The following is a 27,030-nucleotide window of genomic DNA, read 5'->3' as shown; positions in this document are numbered from 1 at the left end:
AGATTAAAATCGTTCCATAACCGGGTAAGCAAATCTTTAGTAAATTTACATTAATTTTTAAAACCCTTCAGAATTTGTTTTCGAAAAAAAATTATTTAAAAAAGTTGTTGTAGTAGACGAGTTCTATTACCAGTTAAAATAAAATCACTTTTTGTGTTACACCCTGTATAATAATTTTAAATAAAAACAGCAGATTAGACCTTGACATATGCAGTTTAATTTTGCTACTTTTTTAATATTAACCTTTGTATTCATTTAATATTTAAGTAGATTGGTAACAGCGATAACTGATACAACTAAAACATCCTGTTTAGTCAATCAATCAACAGACTTGTTGAGGTGTAGCAATTATCCGTGGGGGCCTCGCTGGGTTTGCGTTTTTCTTGCACTCGATTTTGTTGTTACACTTCCAAAAAAATAAGATGATCGATAACACTATTTCGCAAACAATTTGCACAAAAATATTTTGCGCACGGTAGAAATAATATGATAGAGCGATCGATTCACAGGTAAATAACGATCAGAATGCAGAATACAGTGCATAACACTGGTTAGGTGTCATTACTAGTCGTTTTAAATTTATAATACATATTTAATTCGGTGAACCAAATTAAATTTAAAAATACCTATTGATTTTATCTGAAGTGGATAATGTACTAGCAAATAAATATCTATTTGTAAATAGCCGATAAGATATAACGGTTATTTTTGTGTTTGACGATTATTTAAATAATTAACGCGATATAAACAGGTTTACTGGTGAGATTGCGAATCATATTGTCTCCAGCCTTGCATAGGTGAATCGAGTGCAAGAACAGAAGTTTTAAAAAAGTGAGATTAGATTGAGAAAAATGTCGGCTGAAATAAAAAAGTGAGTACATATTTAAATGAAATTTGTATTTGTCTAAGGTGTGGTTTTTCAGACTTAAGGAGATTAAATTACACGTACAGGACGTGGAGTATACTGGTATGTACAGGGTGATTCAAGTTTTACCGCCCGCACGATTAACCCTATTAAAAAATTACGAAACTTTAGGGTTACATTCCCTTCATGTAACGCTTCAAACGTGTGACGTGCAATCAATTTTCCCGTATCACTTCATTCAGAGCCATAAAATTAAAAAAAATCGATTTTGACCAAAAAAAAAAATGTTTTCCCGTGCACGCTCATAATTCACAAAGAACATATTTATGAAATTCGCATCAAAAGAAAAGGATTAGTTTTTGAATTATTCCAATTTTAACATTAGCAGCGAAAAATGATGAAGATTTACAACTGCAGTGTCATAAATAAATACCTCTTTGTTGGGAAACATCTGTTGAGAACTTTTGTAGTAATTCTTTAGTTCCTTAAGGGTACCATAAATAACCCATGTAAACCTCTATTGTTGAAGTGACCGCCCAATTTAATAATAAATTATAGCTAAATTTCAATGACATCAAAATTTTCGCTCGGGCGGTAAAACTTGAATCACACTGTACAAGATAAGAGTAGTGATGATAATTGGAATGAAATTTTGTAGTGAAAGTTGACGACGTGACTCCATCGACGACTCTCAATTCTTATATTAGAGACACTTTGCAGCTGACAGGTACTAAAGCGTTGTGCTTTGAAGGAGGATGTGGGTCTTGTGTGGTTGTGTTGTATTCGAAAGATCCCATGACCGAAGAAGACATATATCAAGCAGTAAACTCGGTAAGAGTGGCAATTCTTTAGTCATCGTTTACTAATCAGCGAATCCCCAAGTGTTTGATCCCTCTGTTATCGTGTAACGGATGGAGAATTTACACAATCGAAGGTATTGGTGATCCGTTAACCGGCTACCATCCGGTTCAAGAAGTTCTAGCGAAATTTAATGGGACGCAATGCGGTTTTTGTTCGCCCGGAATGGTGATGAACATGTATGCGCTGTACGAATCGGGAAAACTGACAATGAAGGAAGTTGAAAATTCATTCGGGGGCAACATATGCCGCTGCACCGGTTACCGACCAATACTTTCAGCGTTTAAATCACTTTGCACAGATGCCAGTCCCGAGATACTTGGTCAATATCCAGATATAGAAGACTTAAGGAGCTGTAAAAAAGGCAAATGCGAGAAGAAGTGTAAGGCGGAGTGCGACAGGGCGAAGGAGCCCTTCTATCACGCACTTGCAGATGCTAAGTGGATAAAGGTCTACACTTTGAAAGATTTACTTAATGTTTTAAGCGGATCACCCGATGCGACTTACAGATTAGTGGCGGGAAATACAGCCAAGGGTAATGTCGCCGAAGCGTACAAAATGACAATTTTGTCTGTTGTGTTGCAGGGGTGTTCAAATCGTACGGAAACAGCGTTGATATTTATGTAGACGTCACATCAATCCCCGAATTGAAAGTGAACGAATTCGTAGACGATACTTACGTCTTGGGGGCAAACACGAGCTTGACGGCAGCAATGGAAATCTTCAACCAAGTCGGCGACGAAAATCCTCAATTCTCATATTTCAAACAACTAGCCAGTCACCTCGATTTGGTCGCAAATGTTCCCGTCAGGAATGTACGTTTCGAGTCATCATCCCGACCCCTTTTTAAAACTAGTTCGTAGGTGGGAACGATAGCGGGAAATCTCATGATGAAACACGACAATCACGATTTTCCATCTGACGTTTTCCTCATTCTGGAAACTGTGGCAGCCGTACTTACTGTGGGTAAGGTCGACTCCCACAAATGAAAATTTTAAGCCCCAACTAACTCCTTTTTAGTTGGAGTCGACCAACAAGAAGTACAACTGAGTCCGCACGACTTCATCAACTACGACATGACACTGAAAGTTTTGAAAACTGTCACTTTCCCGAGTTATCTAGATACAGTCAAGTTTGTCAGTTACAAAATAATGCCGCGCGCCCAAAACTCACACGCCCACGTCAACGCCGGGTTTTTGTTCAAATTTAACATAAACGACACTTTAGACGCAGCTACTATAGTCTTCGGCAACATAAATCCCACGTTTATTCACGCAACAGCGTCGGAGGCGTTATTAGTGGGACAAAATCTCTTCGATGATGCCATATTGCAACAAGTCTACGCGGCTTTGGCCAAAGAACTGATTGCAGACGTCATACCCCCAGATCCGTCTCCCGATTTCAGAAAACAATTGGCAATAGCACTCTTTTATAAAGTAGGCTGAATCATAGAATTGTGACAGGGTTTAAATTCGTTCTTTTAGGCAGTTTTGAGTATCGCTCCTGCTGACAAGCTCTCCCCGAAAAACCAGTCCGGGGGGACGGTACTCGAAAGACCTATCTCCACAGGAGTACAAGATTATGAAACAAATGAATCGCTCTATCCGCTGACCGAAGCGGTTCCAAAAATCGAAGCTTTGGCGCAAACTTCTGGTATTTATTTCGCATATTTTCGAGGTGTCGCGTAACTCTTAGCTTCTAGGGCAAGCTCAGTACATCCGTGACATGCCAGATATGCCTCATCAATTGTATGGCGTCCTGATTCTAGCCGAAGCTCCGCCGAACTCGACAATCAAAAGCATCGACGCTAGCAGAGCTTTGGTAATTCTTGTCCAATCATGTCTCATTGTGTTTGATTGGTTTCTTGTAGGAAATTGAAGGTATTGTGGCTTTCTACAGCAAGGACGATATCCCGGGAGATAATAATTTCACCCCCACGGACATGTTTCCCGCGATGGAGGAAATATTTTGTAGCGGTCGTGTGTTGTATTACGAACAACCTGTCGGTATTTTGGTAGGAAACAGTATGGGGATTCTTGGGGGAGCGAGCGATTTGGTCGAAATAACTTATGACCCCCCAACAGTCGCTCCTTTGCTTTCGGTCCGTCAAATCCTGGCAGCCGGAAGAACTGACAGAATCCAGGAGATACGAACCATCAATCCGTCGCGTAAGGGCGACGACATCCAGCACGTAGTTACTGGGTCTTTCGATATCTACCACCAGTACCATTTCCACATGGAAACGCAGTGTTGCAACGTCATCCCCAACGAGGACGGTTTAGAAATTTACCCGTCGTCCCAGTGGATGGACCAGATCCAGCTGGCAGTTGCCAGGATGCTCAAAATCCAGAACAACAAAATCCACGTGACCGTTCGCAGACTGGGTGGAGCCTTTGGGGCGAAAATCAGCAGAAACGGATTGGTTTCTTGCGCCGCTGCTTTAGCCGCTTGGAAGTTGAGACAACCGGTGAAGCTGTCGCTGTCTCTGCCCGACAACATGGCAGTTATCGGCAAACGATGGCCTCTTTCGACTGACTACGAAGTAGGCCTCGACGCGAACGGCGTCATACAATACTTGACATGCAGCCACTACTCGGATTTGGGAGCTCTCTTCAACGAAACCGGAATGGGAGAGCTTTTGAACCTCTTCACTTCCAACTACACCCCTGACACCTTCACGGTGCACATGAACGTCGCCATCACAGACACGCACACCAACACGTGGGCACGAGCTCCAGGTGCGTTCAGATCTCCCATTAAACTATTTTGTATTTTTGCAACCGCGGTTTTAAGGATCGACCGAGGGGTTGGCGTCCATCGAGGCCATAATGGAGCATGTTGCGTACGCCATCGACATGGATCCGCTCGATTTGAGATCGGCGAATTTCGTAGCGGACTCGGCACTTCCAAAGTACGTTGAGGATTTGAAAACTTGGGCCGACATCGAGACCAGGAAGCAGGACATAGCGACCTTCAACCAGGTCTACATTTAAACCGCCCTTTTGTCTCGATCGAATTTGCGTTTCAGGAAAATCGTTGGAAGAAGAAAGGCATGGCTATAGTACCAATGACCTACCATTTAGGAGTGTCGGGACCGTTTTCGACCATGGTTTCGATATTTCACGGCGACGGGACTGTGCAGATCTCTCACGGAGGAATCGAAGTTGGGCAAGGGATCAACACCAAGGTACCAAGCCACAGGTTTTGTGAACCACCAAGTAACAAAGTTTTGCTTAGGCCGCCCAGGTTTGCGCGTACAAACTTGGAATAGCTTTGGAGAAGGTAGCTGTCATCCCGAGTAACAGTTTTGTTGCTCCGAATAACACCACAACAGGAGGAAGTCTCACGTCGGAGGCTGTGTGTTACGTATGTCTGGGTCTTGTCCCGAGACACTCCACTTACCTTGTGTTTTCAGGGTGTAATTCAAGCCTGCGACCAACTGAACGCACGCATCCAACCCTACAAAGACAAACAACCCAGCGCGACTTGGGAAGAAGTGATCAAGGCGTGTTTTAATGATTACGTCAACTTGTCCGCGATTGGACTGTAAGTGGTGTCGTAGTTGGCTCATTCGTTTTTTTCCAAGATATGATTTTCAGTTGTTCGCCGAGAGAACCCGAAGTAAACGAGTATTTGATCTACGGGATCTGTGCCACCGAAGTTTTGATGGACATCCTGACGGGTCAGCATCTGATCACAAGAGTAGATTTGATCGAAGATACGGGACAGTCGATGAGTCCAGCTGTTGATATTGGCCAGGTCGAAGGAGCTTTCATGATGGGAATGGGTTACTACACCACGGAGAAGATCGTCTACAGCTACGAAGGAAAAATGCTCACGACTAACACCTGGACGTATTATCCACCAGGTCCCAAAGACATACCGATCGACTTTAGGATCAAATTCCCCAAGGACAATCCGAATCCGGTGGGAGTACTAAAATCCAAAGGTGATGATGTTCGTTAATTATTTGTATTTGATTTGGAGGGTGGATTAGTTGGATGAAATGAATCGGGGTCGCTCTGTATACGGCTATAAATAAACAGGAAGGGTTGGTAGGCACCGTAATAAATCTTTAGATATTTTATTTGATGGTAATCTTGACAATACGTGTCCTTTGGCATTTGATATCTAATCAATATGTTTGGTAAGGGAGTGACCGAGCGGAATCAAACTGGAATAATCGTAGTGTGCTCAAGGGTAAATTGGACGGTTATCTCGACTTTTGTTATTGACAAATGGGTTTATCGTTTTCTCGATAACTAATTTTTTTGCTTTATAAATTTCGCTATTCAACAGCAACTGCGGAACCGCCTTTATGTATGACGATATCGGTCCCCCTCGCCATCAGAAACGCCGTAGCTTCGGCCAGGCTGGATGCAGGATCGTCCAACACAAAATGGTACCCCCTGGGTAACGTGCTGCGTCGTGAAAAAGTGTGTTCTTTCATTAATCGTGTTTATTTCTTTCAGACGGGCCGACGAACGTGGAAAATGTATTTTTGAACAGTTTGAATGATTACGCTCAATATGTATTGTAAAATTTTATTAGAGATGTAAGAAACAGTTATGTAAATTTGCTTGAAATAAATTCCTTCATAATCCGTTTATTCTATTTAGGCAAATTTCTAAAGATTCGAAAGTATTAAATCTTCCAACATCCTCATCCGAGCGAAGTCTGACGTCGGGCAGTTTTCTTATTCTTTCGACTTGAGTAGGATCAATATTCAATTCAAGACAACATCGCTCCATCAGAGTTCTATAAGACAAGCCGTTAGCGTCCATTTCAATTTCTATAAAATCTGCGTCACCGTTGGCGATTCGAATTTTAAAAACGTGTTTGCCTACAGAAAATTAATAAAGCACAAATATACGCTTCGATTTATTACCTGGAGCTGGCTGATACATTCCGCCGGAACAGTTTTACGGCAACACACAAGCGTACAAAGACAACATAAAACTGACAATACAAACGCTATCATCTTTTTATAGAAAATTTTTTGAAGCAACAAAAACCAGTCGATAGATTTGTTTGGATTGGGTTGGAAAAAAATACACTCTTGTGAACATATTTTATTAGAAACCGGAAATTTCCAATATCATACGTCTTAAAAACAGATTATTTTTGTGATGAACAAGTGATCGATTATATGGATGGAATGGCATTGTACTGCGGAAAGTAGAAACATCTACATAATAATTTTTATTTACAGTAACAATTTCCCAATAGTTTGTTTAAAGCTCAATTTATAGGAAAATTCTGAGACGCGAGTACTTAAACTACATATATTCGGTTTTTGGCACATGTTTGGGGGTCAGGTTAGGTCAGGTCAGATGGGTACTTTACAACGATTTCGGTTCACATATCAGCTGCGCCATCTACTAAGGTTGTGCGAGTTAAGCAGGCAACCTCTAGGCGTAAAAACAGATTTTTACAATTTATTACCAATTAACAAACAAAACAATCGACACCCGATTACGTTGCTATGATAGTTTTACAAATATACGATAAAATGCGACCTACAGTTAACATCTTTATTAACACTATGTTGAGCACGCTTCAAAAATCTAACAACACTCCTTTGTGTATTTTATCCTGACTGCTCAACAACTACTATCAAATCGTTTTGCAAAGCACTTTGAGCAATTTGTTAAATTAGGGTTTATAACTCAACAAAAGAACTTTTTTTTTCTTTCTAAAGCCATATTGCTCGTCTCACCTCGAACGTCAACTCAAATTAAAACAGAAGAAGAATCAAATTAGATAAGAATGATACCCCTATTACAACACTAATAAGGGTCAGACTCGGCCGATACTCCATTCTAACCAGACTCGTAACAACAGAACATCTCCATCGGTAATTTTCTTTTCTTCATGTACCAGTGATTATTGTAATATGATGCAGTTTACTTTATGTACACTCAGATAACGAAGAATAAACAGCGATTTATTATTTTTTTTTATTTTCTTGTGCATCAGGGTAGGTAACAATAATGCAGCGATGACTCACACAAAAAAGCTATATACGAGGAACACAATTAACACTGAATGTGATATTAATATTTTCAAATGATATTGTAAGTAAGTAAGTAAATTGTGTAAAACACCTTACAAAATTTTCGATTTCAAGCCCTCCACGTGTGGATTTCTCTTCTACCCCAATTTACTGGATCAGCGGTGAACTCTGACTCTCGCTGAAATCTAAAGTGTAATACATGTCTGTCGTGTCCAACGAGGGCAAACTGCGACTGGGAGTTGCGGTCGGAGCTTTGTCCTTCCCGCTGAACCATTCGCTGGCGGAAAAAGGAAAAATCAATTGGTGGCAAAAAATGACTGCATTCAAACGCGTTCCCGAACAGATTACGTCGTGTAAGGAAATAGCGCCCCTGATAGATGTCGCTAAGTGCACGATTTCCTGTTCGACGTCAGCGCCACCTCGGCACGAATTGATACCAGTTTTAAATTTGAATGCGGCTTCGATCATTATTTTGACGAGCGTATTGGATGGAGAGTGATGATTCGTGTGGTCCTGACAGGACTTCTTTGTCTAGTGCTAATTACAGGGAATGGAGAGTCGTTAGAGTGACGTACTCACCTATTGGTCGCCGCTGCCGCCGGTTGGGACGCCCTCCTCTTGCAACCCCACAACGGATACGTCCGCAAAATAAAACGTTTATACGTTTTGTTCACCCGGCAGTGGCAAACTGTCACCTACACGGACAGATTAATGTGTAATATTTCTTTAGATGGCGGAAATTTATCATTTCATTTATTTACGACAAGCGACCCGCGGCAAGAAGTGCAAAGAAAAAACTTTTCACAGTAGCGGCTCGCGATTTCCACTCTCGACAAAACAAACATTGGCCAAACATCGCTTCGATTAAAAACATTCACGATCGATCTTCTGGAACGTGTTCGCGAGTCTGATGTGGACAAGATTTTGTAAAGTTGGGTTTTACGAAATGTCCTAAAACGAGCCGCTTCTGCTTTTCATACTTACGATAAGTGCCACAATGACAAAAGCGCAAGCTAGCGTTCCAGCGGCGATATAAACATTATGCAGATGATCAAGATGAATAGAGATCGGCATTTGGAGATCCAACTCGTTTTCTTTGTTGATCGTATCAACGTTCGTTATTGTTTCAACAACAAACTCATCTGGAAAGAGTATTTATTTTAATATCTGATATTCCTTGGGGGCAACTTAATAACCTTCGCAAGTTTTGCCGGTGTAACCCGGTTTGCAAGCACAATAAAACGAGTCCATATTGCTCCAACAAGTCCCTCCGTTGGTACAGGGATTGGTGCTGCAAGCCTTAAAGTGCCGTTCAAATAACTTGATAAAATAAGTTTAAATTTTGTTTTAGGAACTTACCGCACGCGACGGAATTAAACAATCGGGACCGGAATATCCTTTGGGACACTCGCAGGAATAGTTATTACCATGGTCCACGCAGTAACGGGGCTCGGGACAGGGGTTGGGCTCGCACAGGTCCACCTGATAGAATTTCATATTTAATAACGCTCATTTCCCGGTGGAGTTTGTTTAATTGAGATTTCAATCAAATTTACTCCTACCTTTATTTGACATCTCTTTCCGGTAAAGCCGCGACCGCAAGTGCACGTATAATGTCCGACGTGATCGGTACAAGTGCCCCCATTTGTGCACGGGGACGACTCGCATTCGTTATACTCGTATTCGCAGTGAGTTCCAGTAAATCCTAGAACAATTAGCCGGATTAATCGGTCGGGAATAAATTTGTCTCGATCCCGATTTTCCTTTTCTGCTTCTTAAGTGATCATTCCACCGATCCTATGAAAACTTTCAAATATCACACCCGCACCATTGTCTGGTCGCTCCAAAATTACCATAATGTCTCGAGCTAATGCAATATAAAAGCCAATCTGAAGGGAATAAACTTCATTATGAACCCTGCCCAACGCACCCTACTACGTACTAATGCTTGTTTATTACGATGCACAATGCAATGTTACCCCAATTTCGCCATTTTCCTGCCGTCTGATCGGCATTAACATATTATTATACGCCGAGCGCTACACCATTTTAGCCCCGAATGTGCCCTCGTCTTTCGACCCTCACACTCGATATATTTCTGGTGACACGAAATTAAACGCAAATATCCTCGATCATCTCAAAACAAATAATCTTCATATTTGCATCTCCTCACGTTTAAAACTCAAGCAAATATACGACTACGATTCACCAACACGTTGCGCGCCTGCACACGGCATCGATCAAACAACTCTTCTTCTTTCCTGATGAAAAAATGTAAACCAAATTGTTTAGCAAGTGAGCAATAAAATGACAAATAAAACAGCGACTATTCATTTAAATTTGTATGTACAGGGTGTCCCAAAAGTCGCGAATTCCGAATTCAGAGCGTGGTAGGGAAGGACCCAGTGGAGCTCGAAAAATACTTAGAAAAAAAAATTCGCTCTTCCTGAAGAAGATACAGGGTGTAACAGAAATAGGTGCATTAATTTTAACTGGTAATAGAACTCATCAAAAGGAACAACTTTTCTATCTACCATTTTGCCGAAAAACGATGTTTAATTCCAAAAAAAAATTGGAGAGATTTTTCACTAAAATAGCCCTACGCCACTAAATACTGCAATGGCTAATTGAGATCAGCGCTAATATGAAAAAAACGTCCATTTTCATCCAGAAAACGTGTTTTAACGCCGAAATCGAAATTCAAACAAATATACCTACCCGTATAGCAAAAAATCCACTTCGTAAGAATCTGGTTGTTTCACGTTTTTAGGTAGCTTAGTTTTGGAGATATGAAGGGTTTTAGGAAAATCTTTCGTAATTTTTAAGCCATTACGCAACGTTTTTCGCCAAAATGGCAGAGAGAAAAGTTGTTCCTTTTGATGAGTTCTATTACCAGTTAAAATTAACGCACTTATTTCAGAAACACCCTGTATAAGTTAAAATTAATGCACTTATTTCTGTTACACCCTGTATAAGCATTTTAATTTTGTTCAATACATAGCAGCCGTCATAGTGACAAAATACTATTCTAGCTACGTTGCCAAAAAAAAATTAAGATTTTTTTTTATTCCAAAGTAAAGCTATTTTTCAAAAAAATATTTTACGTTATTATTTTCCACCATAAATAACAATAAACAATGTATCTTTGTGGGGGGAGTCCCGATTATTTTTTATTTCCATATTTGGACTACTGAAGTGATCCCCTACAACGCTCTGAATTTGGATTTCGCGAATTTTGAGACACCCTGTATTATAAAATAATTACCGTGTAAATTTGTTTCATCAGTTTTTAAAGTTCGCCACAAATAAACCACCGGGTTTACTTTATTAAGTTGAAAATTGAATGTTGTAAAATAAAGTTCGTCCGCGAAACAAACTTAATTAGCTAGTTTCCACATCGCTAAAAATACGCGAAAACTTCGACAACTAACCAACTAACGGAGACGTTTTCGTTCGAAATAAGCTTAAACTTTATCGAAAACAAAAGGCCAAGTCGGAAACGAAACAACTTTAATATCTTTTCCCTTAATTCGCTTAATCTATGAATCAAGAAAAATAAAACCGCAGCGAAAGAAGACGGTTAACTTAAAACACAACAATCAAGGCGAGTAAATTTTTGTCGGTAAATCAATACGGGTGAATCACACCGTGAAAGGATCGATTAACGGTGCAATCCGATTAAGAATTGATTTCGATGGCGACGTTTCAACGCGTTTAAAATAAAAAAGAGCGTTTCCGATTGATCCATTTGATAACAGGATCTTCCCAAAAAGAGAATCGTTCCAATGATTAAAATAAAATAGTTAACGTCATTATCTCGAGCGATTCATGCTACAATAAAGTTTTTAAAAGCAGGCTCAGGGATTACGAAGTAATCGACCGAAAAGAGGCTTTTAATTATGACGTTTTGATATGTCTAAACAAAGCGCTCTTGTTTAATCCCTTGAATTCTCTGTTTGAACCTTTAAAATTGGATTTCGACAATTGAGAGGTTTTTCTTAACCTCGACTGTTCATCAAAAACGCAAAAAGGATCTCCGTTTCCTCGACCCAGTAATCTTGAAACATCAGCAAGCTCCTCCAATCGCGTACGAAATTCTCTTATTTTAGGTTGGGCTGGAAAAGTATTATGTATCATCACAATTTGCCGGTTGATAACTCGGGTTCTTTGGTACGTCGTGAGTTAGCTGTGGAAAAATGAACACTTTCTTTACAAACACTCTTATGTTGAGAAATAGGTTCTATTCACGATGTGTTTAGCTTGCATCGTTTGAAAGAGTTGTGCGGAGCTAGTTGTTCAATAACAAACTTTTTATCTTCTGAGCGAGTTCATGTCGGAAATACGTATGTTTGCTATAAGGCTTCATCTGAAATGTAATAAATGACAAATAAAAACTGAAACGTGTTGACATTTCCCTTAGCTTTTCGAGTGTTATTTGTTCAATTTGGAATACGTCAATGTTGGGATTTGAAACTATTGTAGGTATGTATCTTTGACAGAATTTTAGAACGCATGGGAATAAAATTGTCGAGTTGCTTTTGTGGAGGGTGAAAAATGATAATGGTGTAATTCCCAGTGTGGAAAAACGTGTTATTTAAAAAAAAAACGCGGTAGGGGGATGTAGACGGAAAGCAGGAAGGACGAGTCAGATATGGTATAAGAGGCTGTCGAGTGTGAGAGACGGATTAGTTTTGAGGTTGGCAGAGCTATAATTTAATAATTAAGGAGTCAGAAACGGAACCGAGATTGAAGAGTTGAGAAAAATCTGAGCCGAAAGCTTACCGCTATCAATCGACATTATAACATAATATCCCTATCGTCCCGTTGACACCCCCAATTTATTTCGTTCCCTCTATTTCCTCTTGTAAAGATAATCTAAATTGCACACAATTTCCTTTAATGAAATTAAATAACGGTCTAGGAGAAATTCGACAATAAAAGACGTTCACTATTAAAGCTAAATTGTTAGGAAAATCGATTTAGATAGGTTTGACTGATCAAGCAAAAATGGGCAGGAAACTTCCCTCGAAGGGTGGGTACTGGAAGGATCTAACGCTAAATTAATAAAGTACTTTCTACATCGGACGCATTCCTACACTTCTCTCAAGTGAAAACAGCTTTTGAAGTTTAAACTCGAAAAGTAATTTGTACTTAATTCCGCCATAATTGAATAACAAAATCATCTTGAAAAATACGTGGCCCTCAGGGTTGAAACGGAAATTATGCCCCTGAGAAATGTATTTCGGATATCAGGCCGTGTCTTTGGGGGCCCCACAAATAAAGGAGTAATCGTTGAAGATAAGAAAAATCTTGTGCTACTCACCTGGCTGGCAGAAGCACTTATATCCGTCTTCCTGCTCGACACATATCCCGTGGACGCAAGGTGAGGATTCGCAATCGTTGTGGCTGTGTTGGCAGAGTGCTCCCGAAAATCCCGTAAGACACTCGCACTTAAACTGGGTGACGTTCCCCGTGCACGTGGCCCCATTCTGACAAGGCATCGATGTACACGGGTTTGTTTGTTCTTCGCACGTTTTTCCCGTGTAACCTGCACAAGAGTCCTCGGTTATCCTTAAATATTCAAGACGACCATGCGGAAAGTGATTCCCAATTCGGGCGAATCGTAAATTATTAACAAAACAAAAACTTCTCTTCGCCAACTTGTCTGAATTTATTTAGCAGCCCCGTTCACGCCAAATAATCTGATATGCATAAATTCAAGATCAAGGTGTGTTTTTATGGAAAGCCGTGCACGGCCCGGGGAGTTTCTATCCCTTAGAATACGCTTCAGAAATAAATTTTTTAGCTCTTAAATTCGGCCGCAATATTGGGGTTGCGCCGGGAGCCGAACGACCTCGCGGAGACCATGCAAAGAAGCATTGTGCGCCATACAGCGCATTTCAAATATGTATACAAACTTCCACGGTGTGGTCAACAGCTAATAACACGAACTTTCCCCAAAAATAAACGATATAACAACGCACCGCCGAATTTTTGCACCACCGACAACAAAAACTCCGTTATTCAACCTCGAAATTACACTCCGACCTCATTAACCCAAAAATGTTTCCCCACAACAAAAAGATATACAGCTGGTTAAACCATCTGATGATAAAAAAATACCAATTTTGCCAATTAAATTAAACGACCGTTTACGGACGGCGCGCCGCGCCCTCTTCCAACGAATTAACATCGAAAATAATTTTAACAATTCATTGTAATTCTATTAAATACACGAAATTAAGGCACCGCCAATAAAATTCAAATTACTTTATGAAAGTCTCACTGATCGTAATAAAATTTACACATGTGATAGTTAAATGAGTATTATACAGCGTGATTCTGAAATAAGTCTGAAAAAAAACCGGTAATTGCTGATGATGAGAAGAAGTTACAGACAAAAAAAATTCTTATAAAAGTTTTTTCGTTTTCGAGATACAAATGATTGAAAATTTGGTCAAAATTGCTAGTACGCTGCTGAGTTAAACCTGATTTAAAACTGATTAATTGATTATCCTGGTAGTTTAGCAACAATAATAATCACAGATAAAAGGTGGCCGTCAGTCACAAACGTGACATCATTCTTCTTTTCGGATATTTCCATAGAAAAACTTATAAAGCGGTGTACTTTATTGTGGAGTTCATGTAAAAACCGTTGCAAATTTTCCCTATCGAAAATGCAAGGATTTGGAGTAACTTCCATCCTTTTGATTTCACCCCCAAAAGTCATTTACGCAGAACTATTTTGTGTCAAGGATAATCCACATTTTTTTTCCAAACATTTCAGAATCACCCTGTATTATTTATTATTTTTATAGTATCGGGCGTTCAAATGAAATCCTGGGCTGAGAAGGCGTTGGAAACCGTCAATTGTTTTGCTTTTCTAAAGTGTAAATTGACAGTTGTAGTAAGAACATGTTAATAGCTAACCTAAAATTTATAAACAAAAAATCTCCCTGTTTTTTCTTTCTTTGCAATGTTTTACATTAAAAATAGAATAACCAGCGATTCCAATCCTCGAAGAAAATTTCTAAGGGCACCCTTTACTGAAAGCAAACATGTTCAATCATGTGCCGATGAAACATAAACAAATGTCATTAGTATCAAACAGCGGGAAATTCAAACTTCACACTGTTCTAAATGGTGTACTTTTGTCAACGCCTACTCAGCCCAGGTTTTCATTTGAACGCATGATAGATATGCCATGAAGAAATATACACAGATAATACACTTGTTTTTAAATTAACAATTGTCAACAAAAAAATACCTACTTGTTAGAGATACGATTTTGAGTGGTTTTACTGTACTAAAGCATTGATTTTATGATTAAAGAAGTGCAAAATCTGTTTTTCGTCACATATTAAATCAAAAGTATGCCTAGGTGGCATCTTAGAGTCGAAGAATTATCTCAAATCATTGTTTTTCTTTGCGAAGGATATTCGCAGAGAGAAGTTGCTCAAGTTTTAAATAACAATAAATCTGTGGTACAAAGAACTGCTTCAAGACATAGAAGCACTGGCTGTTTTAACAGAAAAAGAGGACAAGGTGCTAATAGGAAATCAACCACCAAGGAAGACGACTATACAGGGTGTCGTAAAATTAACGTATTCCAACTCGGGGGTCTTGTAGGGAAAAATCTCAGGAATCTCAAAAAAATAAAATAAAAAATATAGGGTGGGTCTTTACAAAGATATATGGGTCTGAAGGTTCAAACTTTTCATCATGTTTTCTTCAAATAAAAAATATAAATGGTTGACATTCATTTTGAAATATGGTGAGGATGATTATGTAAAATATTAAAATATAAATAAAAAGACAATTTCTTGAAAAAACAGCTTTATTTCGAAAAAATAAAAGTTTTATTTTTCCAATTTTTGTTCAAAAGGGAAGTACAACACAGCTAGAATATTAATCAGGTACTTTTGAACAAATATTGGCAACTTTGATATTTTTTTCAAAGTGACAGCAATTTTTACTTGGTCAACAGGATGTCCCCTACTGAGCCCCGAACTCGGAATACGATAATTTTAAGACACCCTGTATATAACTGCAGGCTTTAAGGAAGCGTTTTGGTAGAAGGTCTTTTTGTGCCTCGCCCAGTTTCGACCTCAACTGCGTTTCGGTCTTCAATCTCTGGGCTAGTCACAAAAAGACTCACTTCTACTCCTAATGATATAATATATCGGGCCTTCAAATAAATATATATTGAGAGTAGGCGTACGTCACATTCTAATTCTGTTAACAGTGTAAAGTAATTTTTATAGGTAACCAATTATTCTCCGGAGTTACACAGGTTACATAGTAAGCTTTTTCCCAATTTCATATTGTCATATTCCGTGGAGCACTACAAAAATTAAAAATATTTTCTAACCTAATTTTATTTCGTTAAAATGTCAGACGTTTCTTGTGTCATTTTCTACGCTGGCAAAATGTTGCAAACAATTGAATTTCCATAGGTTGCTCTAAATATAAATTTATTTGAAGGCCCGTTACTATAGTTATGACGTGTCCGAATTTTATTGAGATTAAGATTTTCATAAAGTAATTTTTATTTCTATTAGGGGTCCTTTAATTTTGTCCAGAAGTGTATTTTAATAAAAATGGCAATTTCTATCGATCGTTTTTATTGACGAGACCTGATCGGCGCAAATAACAACAATCGAAATTTTGTAGTAGTTTTAATACGCTCAACAAACGATCACACACATCAAAATATTATGATATTTGCCAATAGTTATTATTAATGATGTCCCATTATGCAGATGCAAATTACGCTAAAACAATTTCCACTGGAATGAATTTGTAAAATTAAATTTTGTTTGCGTCGACGTCGAAACATCGCCGATGAACACACACGGTTACGCGTGTTCACTTTGAACCGGAATGATTTGAAAATTTGCAATAAAACAAACAACGAGAAGAGATGATGTCGATAAAAATGCGAACGCGAAAGTGGAGGTGTTGTTGTGACCACATGGGTGAGAAAGTGGGAACAAATAGTTGGTAGTTGGGCTCTGGTCGATGCCGATTTATATTCTGTATCGAAGAATTGTGTAATTTATGGCGCAACTGAAGAAATAATAAAAAAGTAATGATTCATGATTTCCATGTGTTTGAGAAATAAAAAGAAAGGAGCTTTCTGAGGGTTCCCTATATATGCAAATGGCACCAGAACTCGAACAGATGTCCTTGTTTTTTTAAAAATTCCAAACATGATATTCTTTATTAAAAACGGGGTACACCTGGAAGTTTCTATTTCGTAGAAATTAATATGAATTCTGCGTGAGTAATTCGCATTGTTCGGAGACTACAATATCGATAATTTGCGTCAGAAGAGAATCAGTTTGAGGTCGAGCGAAGCAATATATTTGGTCGACTTCGGAAGTTGTTTAAAATGTAATAATGTGTGACATTCAAATACCAAAACCAGTAAGTTAGGTATTCGCAGGGGAAACTAAGAGAACAGAAAGCCTAACGACACCTGAAAAGTCATGTGTTCATTCAACACTTTCCGGCCAAGCCAAGGGAGGATTACTTACGAACTTGGAGGACTTGGGGAAGTTTCTGTCTCGAACAAAATAATCTGTGTGACGTATCCATCAATTACCTCCACTTAATTTCAGAGATTTGCGCTGATACGAGTCACATCACATACAGAATAATCTGCGAAGCCGCAAAAGTCGTTATAATACCGTAAATTCAAAATTTGCCCCGACGACCTCTCCGAAACGTATAATTTCGCACTTTTGGCAAATGTGCGTGTTTTCGCAATTTGAATGCTCTGTCACGACTCACTTTTGTACTTTAGCACATCCAAGTCTGCGAGAAAAATTCGATAATTTACGATATCAGTCGAAGATAAAAGAAACTGTTTTAAGCGTTGAAGGCTTTTATGTACCGCAATTTAAAGCATCTGGGGCTCTATAACTCATCTATATAACGCCGCCGCCGAAAGAGAACTACATGGCGTTTAATTATTTTTCTTAAATTTGTTTTTTCCCAGATTTTATTAAAAGATAACGGCTCGAATGCACTCCAGTGCTGATGGGAAAATTAGATTATATTCGGTGGGGTGGTGATTTTTTTTCTGTTTAGGTTTAAAGCTGTTACGGCAAAATTGTGGGCTAAGCCGATTGAAAGCCTAGTTATAATAATGGTAGACTGTGATCTTATAGAGATTCCCGGTAAGTAGCTTTAAGCACTTCAATCAGTTCAATGAGCTGTGTTAACAATGTCGGCTCGGCATGAACCCATAAATTGTGGAAATCATTCATCCGCTCAATTACAATCGTAATTTATGTCTACGATATATAAATTTGTGTTGTCGACGATACATATCAATTAATGATCGGTTATGCTGTGTGAAATGGAGAAACTTCTAAAGTTTGTGGTTGACCCTCTGCATCATCGACCGAGAAACTGACCAATAGGGGAGGACAACATTTCAAACATACACATAGATACACCTATTGACCAACCTAGTTACAAAATAGAAGAATATGCGGTTTGTTAAAGTTGCAGAGGGTCGAGCGTTAATAATTCCGCGAGGGCAGGAGAATTGATTAAAAATTGACCTGCGGTAGAGTTAAGTCGATTATATTGTTACATGTGTACTACATCGATTGTAAAATATTCTCTTCGGAAGTTCGGTGGAGTTAGTCGATGTCGTATTAAAGCAGAATCGGAATCATTGGCACTGGCGTCGCCGTCGGTGGCGTCGTCGCTACGCCCTTATTTTCTAGACGTGTACAACCATTCCACCAGGAACTTTTATTTCTCTTGCTTTATAGAAATGTCTATTTTTATTAGTTTTCTCTTGTTTGGGTTCCGGAATCGGACGATATCGGCAAATCGCGATATTTCCAAACGAAATCAACCAAATCGGCCTCCTTAATTAACCCCATTATGAGAATTAATTAGTTTTATAGATCTTTGGCACCCACTTGACAAAAATCGATTAAACTCATCCGTTAATTAAACTCCGGGATTTAAGAGGAATTTTATTAGTCGTGGGTGACAAATCCGAAAGGACCGTGCCGGAAATTCTAAAAGGAAAATATGAAAATAAGGAAACGATTTGCAGACCAACACATAAATTCACTTCAACTTTCTTATTTAGTTTGTTAGAGTTGTGGTCAGGATGCGAATTGTGAAGTTTCCATGTTTTGTACGAAGTTTCCCCCAACTTGTCCAAATAATTTACATGCATACGGCACTGCCACCTTCGCAACATTTTCAAGAGTGCACCTTGTCGTATTCACTCAATATTACCAATTCATTTCGTCTCCCGAATTCCAAATTATCCGAATTAAGCTCCATAAAACTAGTCGCAAAATGTCATTTCAGCTTAAAAGCAACGTCTTTTTTTCATCAATTCTGCAACGGGAAGATTTCGGAGCAATGCCGCCTAAATCAGTGCTAAAAATAAATGATCCTTATCATGTGAAGGGGAAACTTTTAAAAGCTTTTTATTTCCCATCGAGTTTAATGAAACTTCTTAAAAGGAGCAGAGGAGTTAATCATGATTTATTTTATTATCATTTTATATAATTAGTTGCAACAGCTTCAAACGAAACCTGTCCAAATTAACAACGCCCTTTGCAAATTAATTATATTTGTTTTTTCTCTTAATGCCCTTGTTTACCTTTGTTTTAACGAGTTCGTTAATTAATTTATGTGGTGGACGAACCGTAATTGTCACTTAGAACGTTCCCTGCAGGAATTCGCCGAACAACTTTACTTTTCGATCAGCTTCGAAAAATATTTCGAAAATTTCGTTTATTAATAAATCAAATAATACCTCGACCATCGACTGCTTTTCGCTCTCCCCTCACGCTCCTGACATTCTCTTCTCTTTTGAATACCAACTTTAACAAGATTTCTGCATAAATCAAAACAAATAGCTGCACAAACGAGATTTTACTTACATTATCACAGAACATTCGCTATTTTATCGTCTTTCGTTCTTTAACCTCTTTTGATTCAAACCGAAAAATCTCTTTGTTCTTTTCTCTTTGAAATCCAAACGTTCTTCTGTGTCAGATATTTCATTGAACCGAAGCTTTTTTAAATTCATATCAATATTATTTCAACTGTTAATTCATTTTTCTTGTAACACACCTACTTCGGTCAACAATTTGATAATTTAGCTAATTAATTCCTTACTGTTTTTATTCTTATTTCACTGGCACTTCCCAAAACGCTTCTCTCTTTGACACATTTCTGTCGTTATACAGGGTGTTTCAAAATTGGCGAATTCCGAATTCAAAACGTGGTAGGGAAGAACCCAGTAGAGCCCGAAAAATACTTAGAAAAAAAAATTCGCTCTTCCTGAAGAAGATACAGGGTGTTGTTGCAAGTTGTACAGATAGTTTAACCACGAGCTACTGGCTTCATGTAGAACTCGGAAAAAATATTTAAAAAATTCTATGTCAAAAAATAAAATGACATTTATTTTTTGAGCTACAATTTTTTTTAATTGCTTTTAGTTTTCTACGTTATTCCACAACCTCGTAGGTAAAATTTCGGCACATTTTAAAAATACACCCTGTATATCATGTTTTATAAAATGTAGGTACGCTATTATTTTCCGCAATCATCTACACCATAAATAATAATACTGAAGTGATCCCCTACAACGCTCTGAATTCGGATTCGCGAATTTTGAGACACCCTGTAGTTTAATTTGAATTTTTAAACAATCGTGAACAATTAATAGATTCTGTTGAGAAGCTCGGATCTGCTCTCAGACTTTGTCCCTGTTAAAATGCATAATTATTCTACCCTTCAAAACAGGAAAGTGCAAAACACTCCCCCACTGTCATGACACACTCCTCGCCTCCTTTAACGACGCTCATTACCCTCTTCTTTAGATGGCTTAATACGACCGACAACAATTTTCAGACGTTTCAGATGTTGCGAGAGTAGAAGTACGTACGTTTGTTACAGATTTTTTTTTAAATACTTGTATCACAAATCAACGAGAGAATATTATTTATTCGTGACCTGTTTGTGGCGGATCTTTTAGAAAATAAGTTCAAAGTAAAGCAGAAAATTATTTTTTATATTCCTTGGACAGTCCAATTTCCGCCTTTGCGGTTTTGAATAATTTCGCATTAATTTGAATTTAAAATTTGGGTTGGGCGCGCTTTGAGAGTGTAATTTTAAATTCGGGAGAATTGAGCGAATTACGTTAGATTTTAACAAGGTGTTCAACAAAAACGCAATTTTCTTATGTAAAATACCTTCATAAAATAGAAGAGGCAAAAATCTGAATATACATACATTACTTAGGTATTCATAAGTTTACTCACCATAAGGACATAAGCACTGAAAAGTCGATCCTTCATGCCCTTGAGAAATATCCACACAGATTCCATTATTTTTACAAGGGCTCGGGTAACAAGCATCTTGCTCTTCGCAGTGTTGGCCGACGAAACCAAGACAGCATTGGCACTCGTATCCGTCCTGCAAAATACCAGACCAACATGTTCTCATTAACGACCCGAATTGCCTCTCTTAAGTTATTCATTCATCCATCAACGATACCACAGTGACGACTTTTAATATCACTTTCCCTCCTTACCGCCATTTTAATTAAAGACATAAATATCGCGCACGGTAAAAAGCGCACCCGGGTTAAAATATGTCACTTTCAAAACCCAAATAACAATCCTAGGTGCGACAACTATATTGTCATCGTCGAGCGCCAACCCCACTACGAGTATATAGACCGTCCCGGAAATAAATGCAAATATCTTGAGGGTGGACTCCGTGGAATAAAGTCATCCTAGGCTTCACCCGAAAACGGCGCAATCTTCTTTTATTGAATTTGCTTTCGAAATGACTCCAACGTTTGTTGTAGACAACGTTTAACGTCGGTTTAAACCAACAACAAACCAAAATCGATTTCCCGATTTTTTGATCATGTTCGAGAAATACATCAAAACACATGCAATTTCCGATACGATACGTTTTAGAAAGTCCACTTTCAACTTTCAACTCACCTGTATTTGGCGTATTTACAAGAGAAACAAGTATAGTATGTACATTCGCAGACGAGTGTTTAGCTTCTCATATTTGGAGAGAAAATATTCAATATATTCGAGCAAATAAAACTACCTACAGCATATCGCGAATGTCAAAACGCATCATTTGGCAATAATTTCATCGATCAATTGATAACTCGACGTTGCAAGCACTCACCACGTTACATTTTTTCAGGTCTTCATTAAATAAAATTTTCCGGGTCGGAGATTTCGACATAAAAACTTACATCGTTACAGGCTAGCAAATGAAAAGTTGTAATTATATACCTAGTTATCAAGTTCAACGAAGGCGCTGATCCTGTCACGAGTCTCTCGTGAAAAATAAAACGAATTAAAATTTTATTTTGCACAACACTACATTTGAGACAGTTGGAAATTTTCCAGGATGCCAAGCAAGAGATAAAACAAACACATCTCTATCGAAAGTTAAACCTAAAATAAAAACTCCTCTTTTATCTGGCTCGTACACGAGACCCTTAAAAACTTCGCATTGTCATGTGGAGGAATGTATGTAGTAAATTGAATAAGCTCTTAATTTAACTTTTCACACAAAGAAAAGTGTAGGGCGGAAAATGGAGAATCAAAGTAGCGACATTTATACAGCAACTGCAGTTCGTTGAAATTACGTCATCTAAGTAATCACAATGGAGTCGCTAAGAGCAACAGTACCGTGCAAAACTTAAAAGATGAGTATTGGAAATTGAGGAAAAATGCAAATTCAACAATTCCCGCATCTCGTGCAGCAATTGTCATTAGAGTGATACGTCTTCATTACGAGAACAAAAGTGTGATTCAGTGAGTGCTTTGCCTAATTGACCGTTTTAAATTGACAAGATCAATAACTAGTTCTGGTAAAACTGGAGCAATGACAGATTATTTTTTTTGTATGAGGGAAGGTGTCCGTTTGAGTTTCTTTGGACGTTGAAATTCTTTAAAACGTTTTAATGAAACACCAAGGCCTTGTGATAAATGACAGCTTGTTTGTATTCCTCGCCATAGAAGAGCTAACCTAAACTGTCCCTATTCAGATTGGTTGCTGAGCGTGCGGTTCAGCTTTGAAGGATAGAGGTTCAGATCTGTTTGTATTTAGCCACCCCAGGAGCACATAATCAAGTGCAATTGCTTTCGGTTCTTGTAACTTTGATTAAAACAATCGGAACGAACAGAAGTAGTAAAGTATTATGTCGCGTAATTAAAATGCACGGAAGAAATGCCACACTTCTAAACAGTTAATTAGTTGGTCTTTAAGCGGTGAGCGATTACTGTTTTTGATTGACGTTTCCAATTATTGCGTTTTGTTGAGGTTAATTGACGCTTTAAAGCTCTTATTACAGGATTTGCTCGTCACGGTGCTGATAATGAACTTCGGTCTTCAAAATAATAAATACGCGACCGTTTACCTGCGTCAAAAGGAAAAAATCAACCGAATTGGAGAGAACGAAATTTCCGAAATAATTAGACTGAAAAGTTTATTTATATAAGAAGAGGAAATCTCAATAACAAGCAATTAGTAAAGCAATAATGCCGGGAAAGTTCTGTACTTTCCTGTAGACAAAACATTGATTTGTTTTTCTTTGCTCTGGGTCGGCTGATACGTAGCTTTGAAGTAAACAAGTTGGGAACAAATCTGGGATGAGACAATTTATATATGTCACGTTTTAGGTTGGACCCTCCACCTATACCTATAACAAATGCGACTATCTAATTAAGCACACCTAAATAAAATAAAGACTGCCAGATGTGACCAAAATAATGATTGCCTCACAGAGAAAATAAAAAATTGACGGGATTCTTTTAAATTTATTGAAATGATATGTTGCCATCTCGGAGCAAGAAGTCGGAAACGTTTCGCAGAGAACTAAATCGACAGAAAAGTCGATCTAGATAAGAACTGACAGTAGCACATGCCGAGGGTAATTTATTTAGTCGCCCCAAACTAGGAGGACAGAATTGTTTAACTGGACATTTTAGTAATATCGATTACCGTCATTCTTAACCTGTCCCGGAAACAATTCATTTTATTATTCTGTCTCCAGTACGAAGATTAGAAGCACAATCGCCACCACTGCAGATGGCGCCCCTTCACTGTCATATATCTTGCACGTTTTATTAATTATTGATCCGCAAATATAGGTACGCTCATTATTATTATTTATTGTATTATTCCACGTCACATTATATAGAAATATAGGGCAATAAGTTTATGTGCAGACGTGCAGACCAACTCTATACAGGTGTCCCATTAGTTATATCTGTGCTTTGGCGATCTTTCATTTTAAACAGAAAATCTCACAAATAAAAGTCAAAATATGTAAATAACATCCCTCGACAAATTTACGTGATTACTCAATTAATTCAATTGATTTTAATTGTTTTAAATGAATACAGGTTGATTCACGAGTAATAATAAGCCTAACAAAATTTGTGGTGCAACCAACAATACATGCTCTCCATACGACGAAAGATTGTTAATGATTCCACATAATGATTTTGATTAAATTTGACAAATGTAATGTTGGCTGCATCAAAAATTTCGTTAGGCTCAATATTACTCGTGAATCACCCTGTATATTTAATTATATTAATTCATAGTAAATTGACCAGCGGATTTATATACAGGTCGCTAAAAAGTATGGATCCAGGTAAATATTTTCAGAACGGTTAACCAAAATTCGTTGAAATTGCCGCACACAGTTAGAAGTGTTTAAATTCTATCATGTGAATTTTTTTTTCAATTTTCTAACCTCATTTATTCTGAAGATACAAGGATAATTTGATTTTTTTTTAAACGGCACAGAGGGTCAAATTTAATGTTTTTGAAAAGAGTATTTTTTTGTGAATTCAATGATGTAACACACACCCACATCGCCGCCATTTTGAAAATCTTGTAACGTAAAAATTATGTATTTTGCGTTTAAACTTTTTATTTTTTTATTAAAATGTATTCTGTTTCGGTTAAATGTCTAATTTTTACACTTATTATTGACTTTTATTTATTTTTTGGTGAAAATACAGATGCCAAAGAACTAACCATAGATAAAGACATTTCCAAGGTTAGATTCTTTCAAATTTTATTAATTCGATTATTTTTTATGTTTCTGTTAAAATAAGATATGCATCTGTTACATCACTCCTTTCACAAAAAATACTCTTTTTAACGATATTAAATTTGACCCCCCATGCCATTTAAAAAAAATCAAGTTAGCCTTGTATCTTCAAAACAAATGATGTTAGAAAATTCAAAAAATGGCAAATGATAGACTTTCAATACTTATAACTGTGTGCCGAATTTCAACGAGCTCTGCTAAACCGTTCTGAAAATATTTAGCTGTAAGGTATCGTGACCGTGTCAATTATATCAAACCCAAATTTAATTACGTGCTTCGTTTATTTCAATAAAATTTGCGAATTTCGTTAAAACATCTTTTTAAAGAACAAAAAAATCGTGGAGGACCTGGTCGGGCTTTGTTTTGTAAAGCTCCATTTACTCGTGTAAAAACTCTTTGACAGTTTTATTTTTGATCTTTTGAGTAGAAATTATTTTGTAACACTTCGCCGTTCGCAATTTGAAGCGAAGCACGCGGACTATTCGAGTATTTGAAAAAAGAGAAAGAACGGAAAAATTCTAGGAATAGCATTACGAGAGTGGATGCGAGGGGCTGGTTTATTACACCGAAATAAAATAAAAGATTTAATTAAGACAAGATAAATTATTTAAAGCCGCAAATGATCTCAATGTTTGGATTAAGATTTGCTGCTAGGAATAAATTAGTCGAGCAACATCAGAATGAAAGTGACTACAGATGCGAAATTTTAAAATTCAAGTGAGAAGTCTTATAAAATATGTAAAGCTTATGCTCGTTGAAAGGTAAAATTTAAAAACGTTGCTCTTTTCTCATCACCCTCTTGCATGAAATCATAAACATTTTAAATAAGCAAAGAGAATATTTCCGTCTTAATGAATTTAGTCGTCCCACCATGCAAGAAAAAAATATTTTATTGCCAACAAATCGGAGAATTGAAGTGTCTACTTTTCGCACAATGCGATGAATAAATCCAAAGTTCGAATTTCAAAAATCTGCCACTTTACAGTTTCAGTCGCTCAACAAATCGTACGGCCTCTCTCATTTTAACGGAAACTCCAAAAGAACCACCGAGAAAAGTTGCACTTTTATTGTGCAATAAAATATCCTCGGATTACCAAAATACGCCTTGTTGGAGAAAGATGCTTTAATAAAATTATAAGCGAAGACGCGGTGCGGTCTATAAAATATTATTGTTAATAAAACAAATATTAGGGAGGCTGAAAAAATCGTCCCAAACGTCCTCTCATCCCGAAACGTCACCGAACAAAAATTGATTTTAATCTTTTCCCAGCTCGACTCGATAATTCCAATAACGTATATCACATTTAATTTTTTATGCAAAGAAGAGTGCCTTTATAAGTCATAAAATATTATAGAACGTAGGCCTCAAAGTTGAAATTCCTCAATCCTTCATCCTGTCATAACTCGCTTCAAAATTGAGACAGGAAGATGCGTCTTTCACCATAACATTCCTTTCTTAAAGCGAGACATTTGGTATGTAATAAAGTAGATTTGTTACGTGATAAATTATATTCAAATTTTTGTTAGTTTCTCGTGGCGCTTTTTCAGAATTATATGTATTTGAAAAAATGGACAGTTTTTACAAAACATAAAGACGACATATTCGTTTAACCTTCTTGGCACGGTCCAGACGATTATTTCCGTTGTTCCAAGAAGCCTTTGATCTGGATGCATGGAAGTATCTTTGGTTGCATACACCTACCTGTTTCAATTTAATTTAGAAATTTTTGCGGAAACTCGGGCAAGCAGGCAAAAACACTGCATGTCCACTCTCTGTTATTGAAAACACCATTACGATTCGATGATGAGTCTTTTATGATCTGAAGTAAAAACCATTTTTGCGTTAACATTTGATTCATAGTGACAGTTGTTTGACGTTTACTAGCTGAGTTGACGTTCCAGATTAAAATGGTAGTGCGACTGGTAAAAATAAATTTTTCAATCTCGCTGATTAATTGTGATCGGGAGAAGACGTCTCTTGTAAAAGAACCTCAATAGATTCGTTAGATCCCGCAATATACAAGACCGGTTTGAATTTTTATGTGAAAAATGTAACTTTATGTTTACCCTCCCCCTTAAAAACGATATAACATAAGTGATTCTCAAACTAGAAATTTCCTCATCGTTCATCCTGTC

General features: G+C 37.7%; 2 protein-coding genes across 4 annotated transcripts in view; one reads left to right on the top strand and one right to left on the bottom strand.

The window, feature by feature from the left end:
- The first annotated feature begins 654 nt into the window (after nucleotides 1–654).
- LOC138140197 (xanthine dehydrogenase-like) lies at nucleotides 655–6,330 on the top strand. The gene is made up of 17 exons (XM_069061014.1): nucleotides 655–871; nucleotides 924–967; nucleotides 1,524–1,696; nucleotides 1,748–2,258; nucleotides 2,309–2,538; nucleotides 2,587–2,689; nucleotides 2,744–3,159; nucleotides 3,208–3,376; nucleotides 3,426–3,544; nucleotides 3,594–4,461; nucleotides 4,517–4,704; nucleotides 4,752–4,910; nucleotides 4,961–5,089; nucleotides 5,139–5,269; nucleotides 5,323–5,672; nucleotides 6,023–6,136; nucleotides 6,196–6,330. The coding sequence occupies exons 1-17, from the start codon at nucleotides 852–854 to the stop codon at nucleotides 6,261–6,263; spliced, it is 3,792 nt and encodes a 1,263-aa protein (XP_068917115.1). The 5' UTR covers nucleotides 655–851; the 3' UTR covers nucleotides 6,264–6,330.
- Nucleotides 6,331–7,729: 1,399 nt separating this feature from the next.
- LOC138140199 (delta and Notch-like epidermal growth factor-related receptor) overlaps nucleotides 7,730–27,030 on the bottom strand; it is a 59,133-nt gene continuing 39,832 nt past the window's right edge. For all 3 annotated transcript variants that reach the window (XM_069061016.1, XM_069061018.1, XM_069061017.1), the window contains 8 exons: nucleotides 21,053–21,206; nucleotides 13,063–13,287; nucleotides 9,302–9,444; nucleotides 9,099–9,221; nucleotides 8,936–9,038; nucleotides 8,724–8,881; nucleotides 8,319–8,434; nucleotides 7,730–8,016 (listed from right to left, as the gene is read on the bottom strand). In XM_069061016.1, the coding sequence (XP_068917117.1) occupies nucleotides 7,887–8,016; nucleotides 8,319–8,434; nucleotides 8,724–8,881; nucleotides 8,936–9,038; nucleotides 9,099–9,221; nucleotides 9,302–9,444; nucleotides 13,063–13,287; nucleotides 21,053–21,206 (1,152 nt within the window). In that variant the 3' untranslated portion in view covers nucleotides 7,730–7,886. The remainder of the gene's footprint in view (nucleotides 8,017–8,318; nucleotides 8,435–8,723; nucleotides 8,882–8,935; nucleotides 9,039–9,098; nucleotides 9,222–9,301; nucleotides 9,445–13,062; nucleotides 13,288–21,052; nucleotides 21,207–27,030) is intronic.

Source organism: Tenebrio molitor, chromosome X, assembly GCF_963966145.1.
Source record: "Tenebrio molitor chromosome X, icTenMoli1.1, whole genome shotgun sequence".
Classification (NCBI taxonomy): domain Eukaryota; kingdom Metazoa; phylum Arthropoda; class Insecta; order Coleoptera; family Tenebrionidae; genus Tenebrio; species Tenebrio molitor.
The sequence above is the reverse complement of the archived record's forward strand: the minus strand, read 5'-3'. Positions and strand labels throughout refer to the sequence as shown.